We start from the raw sequence: 10,129 nt of genomic DNA, 5'->3' as shown, positions 1-10,129 counted from the left end.
ATCTCGCTTCTGGTCCTGTAGTCTTTGCTGTTCTATCCGTGTTTGTACCCCAGGGAATGTGATGCTTGAATCTTTAGTAGGAATTAAGATTCTATACTGAAGGTATGAACTAGAATGGGTTGTACTAAATGAAATTCTAGAGTTTATTAACTGTTTGGACATGCTAGATGCTATCATCATTTTTTTTTCTGAAGAGCTGAAATATAATCCCAGCCGCTCTGTCTTCACACTGTGAGATGTGTACCTTCATTGCCCAGGCCACCAGTGAGTTCTGAGGGGAGGAGGGACGGCATACTTGGGCAGAGATGGAGACTGGAGCATCTAAGCTAATGGAGGGGGAGGAACTATGAGAACAGCTCATGAGCGCTGTAGAAAGCTTGTTTCTGGAAGATGGAATTAATGTCACTAGAGGTGGAAGAAACCGGGTTCCTCATCTTAGAGCAGCGCTCGGTCTCAGAGCCAGAGCCCCGTCCTTTGTCTCCGTGACGCACGGACAAAACCTCTGATTCTTAGGGGCCACTGTCCTGTCATGTTTTTGTGGGAAGTTAGTTTTTGCTGGCCATTTTGCTCAGTGCTGGGAGACCACTGTACTTGTGGCAAACAAGGACATCACCCAGCCTAGAAGTTGCAGAGACAGGATGGAGTGGTGGTGTGGGGGCACATGGAAATTCAACCCTTTGGGGTGTCTAATAAAGCCATTTTGAAGTCGGTAGGATGGCCTTCAACATGCTTCAGAGGATTTTCAAATGGATTTAGGTCTAAAAGGTGTCCTGGCTTCCCTGTCACCTGCACTTAAAATTTGCTCCAGCTTTCTGTGGCATTTCCTTAATTCTCTACATTAGAACCTTGGTTAGTCTTGTTTTGGGGTCTGGGAGAGTGCTGCAGTGTGGAGGTCTTGGATCCAGTGCTGCTCTCACGGGAGCCCCTGGCTGATAGGCCAGTCTTCCATCTCATCCGGTCATCCGGGAGTGCTGGGGTTGTGCGCATCAGCCACCACATCCGGCTCTCCTCTTACCTGCTGAACCATCTGAGCTGGCCCCCATTCTGTTTTTTTTTTTTTTTGGTTTTTCGAGACAGGGTTTCTCTGTGGTTTTGGAGCCTGTCCTGGAACTAGCTCTTGTAGACCAGGCTGGTCTCAAACTCACAGAGATCCGCCTGCCTCTGCCTCCTGAGTGCTGGGATTAAAGGCGTGCGCCACCACCGCCTGGCGTCCCCATTCTGTTCTTGCAGTGAATGTATGAACTGTCTTGTAGCTGTCTATAAAGTCACTGCCCTTGCTTTGTGCTAGAGTTTTAATATTTTTAAGATTTTGCAAGAAAAGCAGTTTTAGAGCGGTGGGTTTGACAACCACAAAAACCTCAGTTTCTTTTTAGCAGTGTAATTCCATCTTATATCTTAAAATCTTAATCTGGGAATAATTGTTTTTCAAGGGTATTAAAAAGGCCACCAACGTCATTTATTCTGATAATTAGGAGAGATACTTTGTTTAAAGCCCGTGAAACAGGAGTTCAGTGAGAACTTAGTTCACTTGTTCTAACATTTGAGCCTCCAGCTGCTAGAAAGTCCTTCTTTGTATCTTACCTATGTGCAGAACTCTTTGTTGTAGATTAGAATCACCTAGGAAACCAGGCACAGTGGCTCACGATGCCAATGCCACATCAATCAGCCCCTGCTTGATGCAAAGTCATTTCTGAGTGTTGCAAGTGCAAGCTGCACACAGTGGTCCTCGTGCACCAGCCCCTCCGGTCAGAAGCCCAAACAATGCAGTGGCCTTTATATTCTTGCCCACAGGTTCTCAGGTGGCCGGCAGTCCCTTTAGGGCCCTTACGATCTGAATCTGGAATGTTCTCTGAGGCTGTGCTAAGGTGTGGTTGCTAGCTGCTAGTCTGTGGGGGAAGCGGCTGGGTTGGATGATCTTGCCAGTGAGTGACCCGCCTATGGGTGCTGAGTTGATGATATTGTTTGGAGATTGGGATCCTGGCAGAGAAAGTGAGTTGCTGAAGGCCTTTGATGGCGAGGTGGTCTCCATGAGGTGAGAGCTTTGCTTTGCTGTGCCCCCCCCCCGCCCCCGGCCAGGGCTTGTTTCATTTTCATTTTGGAGCCATATTCAAGGAAGCTGGCCAGCCTAGACTGAGACTACAGACCACGAGCCAGAGCAAGTTGTTCCTCCCTTGAGTGATATCAGATATAGTACTGTCATAGTACTGGAAACTAGCGTAAGGCCTGGGAGCCTTTAGAGGATGGAGCTTGTTGTGTCTGAGAGGTAAAGAGTTGGGGACAGGAAGGGAAGTGGGTAGGCTGTGGCAGAGGTGACAATCAAGGAAGGATGGGAGAAGAAATGAGGATTGACAGCAGCAAGCTCTGGGGCACAGTGCAAGAATGTCCCCAGCAGCGTCTGTGCCTTGTGCATCCTGGACGAGCTAGTGAACCCTCAGAGGTGAGAAAGGATTGGCTTTGAGGCCACTGTGCTCCCTTTCATTCCCATGGGATCACCACCCACTCACCGTCCACAGTATCACTGGTAACTGTCTACCTGTCAAACACCTGGTTGACGTGACCAGGGATCTCAGAGCATTCAAGTTGATGCATCTTGCTTGCTCTTAGAGTGCTGGCGGAGGCTGCTCGCTCATTCCTGGCTGCCCAGATCCGAAATAATTACACAGAAACTGTATAAATTAAAATACCACTTGGCCTATTAGCTTATGCATATTTCTGGCTAGCTCTTACATCTTAAATTAACCCATCTCTATTAATCTGTATATCACCACAAGGTTGTGGCCTACCGGTAAGGTCTCCTCTGGCAGCTAAATGGATTTTCCCCAACTCTACCTTCTTTCTCCCAGCATTTAGTTTAGTTTCCCCTGCCTAGCTCTGTTCTGCCCTGTCATAGGCTCAAGCTGCTTCTTTATTGATTAACCAATAAAAGCAACACATATTTAGAAGGACCTCCCACATCATTGGAGGACTAGCTGGCCAAGTCCACAACCCAGAAAAGGATATGCCCGGTCTGTCTCGTGATTTTCCACCTGAGAATTTCCACCCAGGGATGTCTGACTGCAGGGGTGTCCTTGTAAAATGTGTTACATTAGTGGTGCAGGTCCATCTTAGCAAGACTGCAAGTGGAGATGGGAATATCCATGGCTCCAGTCTGGAGCTCCTCAGACAAGTTGTGTGATCCTAAAAGGCATTTTCCGACTTCCACATTCTCTGAGCTGGCTGGGTCAGGCGTCCTTCTGCCTGCTCACAGAGAGATAATGTCTCTGTCTTCATAGTTCTTCCATGCAAATAAGTTCTCTGGATATCGTTAGCAGACTCAAAGTGCAATTGAAGTATGGAACACAATCCAGTACTTAGGGTGCATATATATATATATGCATATATATATAAAATTATATACATACATACACACACACATACACACACTAGTTAGCCTAGTACCGTGGGCTGTTGTATGACTGCTGTGCCCATTGCTGTCTAGTATAGCAGTGTCTGTGCATGGAGAGGGCAGAATGCTACCAGTGCATTCTAAGTGGGTGTCTGATCTGTCCCGTTGGTCTTGAATTCTGAACAGGTAAAACTTTAATAAAACTAAGTAACACATGGCCACCAACTCTATGCTGAAAGCAGTGGATTAGAGGAAAAAATAGACATTTCCTATGGGTGCTGCCAGGGAAGCTTGTTTTAGATTCACATTATTTAACAGTGTGGCAGAAGCCGGGCGATGGTGGCACACGCCTTTAATCCCAGCACTCGGGAGGCAGAGGCAGGCGGATCTCTGTGAGTTCAAGGCCAGCGTAGTCTACAGAGCTAGTTCCAGGACAGGCTCTAAAGCCACAGAGAAACCCTGTCTCGAAAAACCAAAAAAAAAACAAAAAACCAACCAGTGTGGCAGAGTCTGTGGAGCGTTTGGGCCAATACAGAGCCTCCTTTATGCTGCTTCCAGGCTCGTACTGGTTGATGGGCTAGGCTGAGACCCTGCGTGGAGGTCTGCTTACATGGCTATGCTGGAGCAAGACATTTAAATGTAGCTGACTGGCCATGAGATGCTGTGCAAGGATTCTGAACAGGTGATCGTGTAAGCCACCATGTGGTCTGGAAGGAAGTGTGCAAAGGGTCACATGTGCTTGCACGCCTGTGACCATTCCTCTTTGTTTCCTAAGGCTTCTGGGAGCACACACCCCGGCTAATGTTTCTCAGAGTACTTTTCTGAAGGTGACAGTGCTCTGTGTGTGGCGGTGGGGGTGGTGCAGCTTTGACACAGAGCCCCCCTCCCCCAGGACTTGTGTCTCCCGAGGGCTGCAGAGTAAGGCCTGAGTTGGGGAGTGCAGAGCAAAATTTAACGCATAGATCCTCAGATCAAACTCACCCATTCCAGAAGAGATCTGAGACTCACGCCAGGCCTCCAGTGTCTGGTCCAGCCTTCTAACAGGGAATGTCAAGTTTGTAGAAACCGTGGGAAGGAGCACCCGGGCCCTCCCTACGCCAAGTACTGTCCTGCACACCTGCCTGCTTCTCACCATCTCACTCCGCTCTTGAGATCGGGCCAATGAGATGTTTATGTCATTGATGAGTATTGGAAATCTCACCGCCCCAGAGGCAGGTCACTAAAATATTTGTCAATTCTATCACTCCATTCTCTTTAATCAGAATTCTGTTGTTTGAAAACAGTGTACGTTTGTACTTCGGTCCTATGTAAAGATGTCACTCAACACGGTCCTGCAATGCACATGCTCTTTACAGTTTACACACACTGCTAGATGGATTGTGGTCTTTCAGTTACTTGGAAAACAGTTGGCAAGAACTAGTGTGTTTCTTTTCCGCTGCATAGCTGAGGTCAGCTCATCAGAGAATAGAGGTTGTGGTTGGTGTGAAGCCCTGTAGGCAGAGACAGGCTGGGAAGGTCTGTGGCACGGGCCTAGTTATGCTTAGACTGTTTGCAGCCCCAAAGAAACAACAAGAGACTGCTGAAATGGCCCAAATCTGGTACTTTGCATGAGGGATAGTGTCTCTCAGCCCTTGCTTCAGGACTTGAAGCTCGATGTCCTGAGAGTCGTGTAGGGTTCCCTCAAGGGCTCTGCAGAGTGTTGGTTAAAACCAGGGTTCCTATGCTTGCTTCACTTACTTTTCAAGTTCTCACCGACCCTCTAGAAACTTCTGCATATTTTGTCTTGAGTCGTAGGCTCCCTGTAGTCAACCTGCTTTTGTTGGGATGGTGTCAGAGGGCAGATCCTAGCAAGGCCTTGGGACTGATCAGCTATGATTATGGAAGAATGAACCAAGGTCTCAGGCAGGATTTAGTGGCTGTAGCTTCAGAATCGGTGCTCATTGTGGAACGACCTGAAAGATGATACTTCAGAGTTCCTCCAGGAGCGAACAGGTAGAACTGTGGTTTCTGGCTATTCTAAGCCCCTAGCATTTTTGCTTATGGCTTTAAGCAGTATTTCTTTTGTACTTCAGAATGAGTGGGCTCGCATTTCACAGGCTCCTTCTTCAGTGAAAGAAGCTGAGATATGAAGGGAGAGGCGGGTCATCCGCTCTTATGTGACATTGGGTGATGTGTGTCCCTGGTTTCTAACAGGGTGATTATGCTGGCCTAGGTAATTTTTGAAGTGCCGTCTGGTTACAGGGAGTCTTTATTTCTAAAACAAAAGATGGTTTGACCGGGGAAATCAGCTGTGCTCCCTCGAATCTGAAAGAGGGAACAAGTGCTGATCTGGTTGGTTCAGGAAGCCTTAAGCACAGTGTCTTGAAGGTGTCCCTCCGTCAACCAGAGAACAAATGTCTCCGTTTAATGTATGACTATGTCGGGAAAAAAATGCAACCCCAGTAGGTGAGCAAAGAGAGAAGGGACTTTCAGGGATTTGAAAGCCCATGAGTGTTTAGTATTTGCTCTCTCAGCATTAACAAGGTCACCTTGCTAATACATGTTAATTTTGAAAGTTTAATTGACCTCTGGAATTTTAATATCAACCTTTTTTGGTGTGTTTAGAGGTTGGAGCAGTCACAGAAGAAACGGAAGCTTGTGATTGGTGGAGCCTGGGCGCTGTCCTCTTCGAACTTCTCACTGGCAAGGTATGCGGTGACCTAGACACCTAGCGCACGCATCCAGATGCCACCCTGACTCCAAGTCAAGCGCATTAGCCTTTTCTGTAGTCAGGGGCTGAGGAAAACTTCAATGTCAGAAGCAGGCAGAGGAATTTATCAAGATACTGATTTTTAAAAAAGCCCTGTAACATTGAACAGTTGATGGCAATCCTCTGCTATACCATAGCTACGCAGCGAGAGGCTCGGCTCCTCCCCCGCCCGCCTAGCGAGACAGCATTAGCAGAACCACATCTGTGGGGTCATCACCGGCATGTGTTAGAGTCCTCTGGATTCTTTTAGGTTCTTGTCTGAATCCAGGGGACATTCAGTCTTAAAAAGTTAATGTTGACATAAAAGGTAGTGTCTTTCCTCCTACACCGCACATTCCTCTCTCTGTTCTAAGATGGGGACAGCGTGCGCTCGCTCCGATTAGGAACTTTTAAAAGCATGACACTTGAGGTTAATAGACCTTAGCTGAGTCTTGTGCCTGTTGCCTCCTCGGAGGAACCAGGAGTAGTTGCGTGGTCCCACTTTGTTCAGTGTGTGAATAAGAAATGTAAGATCACCATGGAGTACACAGGAGCTGGCATTCGTAGGCAAACTGTAAAATGTGACTGTCCACGCGTTAAGGTGGTGGTGGACAAACTCCACCCTGGAAAGATTTCCCAGAACATTAGTTCCTTCAAAGCTGTCAAGTCCCCCTTTGGAGCCTGTGTGTTGTTTCAGCTTTCTGGCTATGAAGGAGAAGGGACGGTGGCACAAGCCTGTGACGGGAGCATGGCGACTGTCAGCTCCTTGCAGATCTCTGTGTTGACGGCTGTGCCTCCACGTTAGATGGTGTCAGCTCTCTGTAGCTGCTGCCTGTGTGCCCCGTGGTATAGCAGGGTGTGATGTGACTTGGGATAAGAAATGTAACTGATTGGCTGTTTCAGACGCTGGTGGAGTGCCATCCCGCTGGAATAAATACCCACACCACTTTGAACATGCCAGACTGCGTTTCTGAGGAGGCTCGCTCACTCATTCAACAGGTAATTGAATCGACCCCCGCGGTCAGTACCTCGGGCTTGCAGATCAGCAGAGCCCACTGCAGTAAAGCCATGAGGGAGTTATTTGGGGGTGGGAGAGACTCATGTACTGTTACATTCAGAGTGAACAGGGCACATTCGTAGGACCAGAGGAAGGGCTGAAACTGTTGGAACTGATTTTTTTATTAAGTTGGGGCTTATATTGAGTCTGTTCTGTCTATTTATGGGGTGTGAGAGTAGATTACTTTGGGCTTGTCTGGGCTGCCGTTCCCCATTGTGCTGTGTAGCTGTTTGAGTGTTGGTCCACTCTCTAATTCTCATTCGCACAGGGAGAGGGTGGGGAGGTGTTGTCAAGTCAGCGCTAAGGCCTTCCGCCCCAGACGGGCCTGGAGCCCTGTGTCTCTTAGAATGTGTGATATATATATATACTTCTGGTCGTGGTGAAGAGAGACTATTGAGAATTTAGGTGCAGTATTTCAGAGATCTGGGCTCCAGTGAGCTGTTCCTGCTAACTCTCCTGCATTTAATAACTGTGTTGAACAACATAAGCCGTAGTGACCAGAGCTTTCCAGGCTGTGGGGTTCTGTAGTGTCTACAGTGTTATGGCTAGGCAGTCCTGATGAAAAAACTCGGCATCCCAAATGTTCTGAAGTCTGAAACACTTCGAGGGCCCGTGTGTGCTCAGGAGGTTTAGGATTTCAGAGTGTCTGAGAGTGCGTGTTCAGGAGAAGATTCCTCACTTTGGCCTCTGTCCTGAGGCCGCGAGTCTGATGGGGAGGCACTGTGTTGTGTTCTGTTGTGAGGCTCTCAGCTCATGAGAGTCTTACAGCAAGTGATTTGAAATGGCAAATTAAGTGAACTAAAGTTATTCAATGAATATGGATATTTTGAAATCAGTGGAAATAAAAAAAGAAAAAAAGGGCATATGAAGAGAAAAACCACCTCGTGTTCTCCTAAGGAGTGATTTTGATTCCATTTGACAGTACTGTAGGCGAGGCATAGTGCTGAAGCTGCAGGAAGACCAAGTAACTGTCCACAGGCAGACAGGCAGAAACTACCTCAGAGTTCTGAAATCAGATAAAGAGGTTCTAGTAGGTGCTGGGGAAGTATTGGAGACGCTGTCCTAGACTGTGTGTGACTTTTGCTGGACCTTGAGCACAGTTTGGTGGGCGAGGCTCCACATGGGGAAGTAGCCAGGGGACCGAGCGGTGGATGGATGCCAGCAAACACTAGAATACCAACTTCAGGAATTTCACATTTGAAGCAGTATTTTAGAGTGAGTAGATGGAAATCCAGTTACAGAGAAAGGCTTGCCTGTTTAGCTCCCCCTGAGGTAGTGCGTGTGCTCCAGGAACAGGAAGAGTTGATGCTCAACTCATTAAACTACTGGTGTATTTCAATCAGCAGATGTGAGCTGTCTTTGAAATGGGTCTAATACAGTTGAGGTATTCCCATTATGTTCATAATATAGCCTTTAAAACACATCTTGGCAAGCTGGAGAGTTGACTGAGGACTTTGAGCACTGGCTGCTCTTTCAGAGAACCTGAGTTAAGTTCCCAGCACCCACATGGCCACCCATAATTACAGTTCCACGGGATCTAACACCCTTTTCTGACCTCTGTGGACAACTGGCATGCATGTGGTATACATACATACATGTGGGCAAAACACTCGTAAAATAAATCAATCTAAAAACTCACATTTCAGGAACTTCTAATATAAAAGTTTTGTGAACAATTAGCTTTAATAAACAGTACTAGAGCTGGGTGGTGGTGGCACATACCTTTAATCCCAGCATTTGGGAAACAGAGGCAAGTGGATCTCTGTGAGTTTGAGGTCAGTCTGGTTTACAGAGGGAGTTCCAGGACAGCCAGGGTTACATGGAGAAACCCTGTCTTGAACCCTCCCTCTGCCCCGAAACACACACACACACACACACACACACACACACACACACACACACACACAGTACTAGGATGATTTAGAATGCTAGACAAAATAACTTCAGGTAAAAATATTAGTATTTTATTTATTTTTTTACTTTTGAAATGGGTCTTATCATGTAGCTCTGGCTGGCCCAAAACTTTAAGAGCAGGCTGACTTTGAACTTAAGTAATCCTACTGTCTCTGCCTCCTCAATGCTGGGGTTAGATGTGTGTCCACATCCCAGGTCCTTGTATAGAAGCATGTGGCTGGTCACATCCAAGTGAAGGAATGGCTTCTCAGACTCTAATCACACATCAGGGACTGTGATGCCATGTTGTGCTATAGGTTCTGGAGTCAATGTGCTTGAGTTCAGACCCTGCTTGGCAACCTAATACCTGTGTGATCTTATTAAGCAGGTTAGTAGTTCCGTACAAAAGGAACAAAGGGCCGTTGCTGGCAGAGTTACAGTGGGCTGAGTGCCTAAGTCCACCCATGTTACCCAGTTTGGCTAATGGCTGGCCTGTGACAAGTGCAGTCTCAAGTCTTAATTAAATTATCGTAGAAGGGCAGGGTTGAGGCTCATGACTTGTAACGGCGTAAACGAATGCAGACAGATTGTAAAAATATATACACAGCTTTAATGGAGAAATAGACTTACAGAACCACCGTTTCCGCGGAGACCAGGAAAGCAGAAGCCAGTGCTGCGAGCACACTCGCCAGATTTATAGGCAAACATTAGCCCGAGGGGAACACGCCCCCTAAGGGGCGGGACTTATCCCGACATCTCCCCTTTTTGTCTAAATAAGACAGAACTAAACCAAATACAACTATATACAATAATAACAAATAATAAATATAACAAACAATATTGAGAATCAAAAGTTTTGCTAAATGGGATAAAACCAGACTTGCTGGCGGTGGTGTTAGCGGCGGCTGCAGCAAAGCATCTGACGAGATGGTGTTTGTAAGATGTATGAAGAACATCTGAAAAGAATGAATCCCAACAGCCCCTCCATCACATATGATATCAGTCAGTTGTTTGATTTTATTGATGATCTGGCAGATCTCAGCTGTCTTGTTTACCGAGCTGATAC

General features: G+C 47.0%; 1 protein-coding gene across 4 annotated transcripts in view; it reads left to right on the top strand.

Annotated features, from left to right (window-relative positions):
• Rps6kc1 (ribosomal protein S6 kinase C1) overlaps positions 1-10,129 on the top strand; it is a 142,989-nt gene that overhangs the window by 123,657 nt on the left and 9,203 nt on the right. For all 4 annotated transcript variants that reach the window (XM_026779674.1, XM_026779673.1, XM_026779672.1 and 1 more), the window contains 2 exons: positions 5,990-6,072; positions 7,017-7,112. In XM_026779674.1, the coding sequence (XP_026635475.1) occupies positions 5,990-6,072; positions 7,017-7,112 (179 nt within the window). The remainder of the gene's footprint in view (positions 1-5,989; positions 6,073-7,016; positions 7,113-10,129) is intronic.

Source organism: Microtus ochrogaster, chromosome 6 (genome assembly GCF_000317375.1).
Source record: "Microtus ochrogaster isolate Prairie Vole_2 chromosome 6, MicOch1.0, whole genome shotgun sequence".
Classification (NCBI taxonomy): domain Eukaryota; kingdom Metazoa; phylum Chordata; class Mammalia; order Rodentia; family Cricetidae; genus Microtus; species Microtus ochrogaster.
This window is presented reverse-complemented; position numbering and strand designations above follow the sequence as displayed.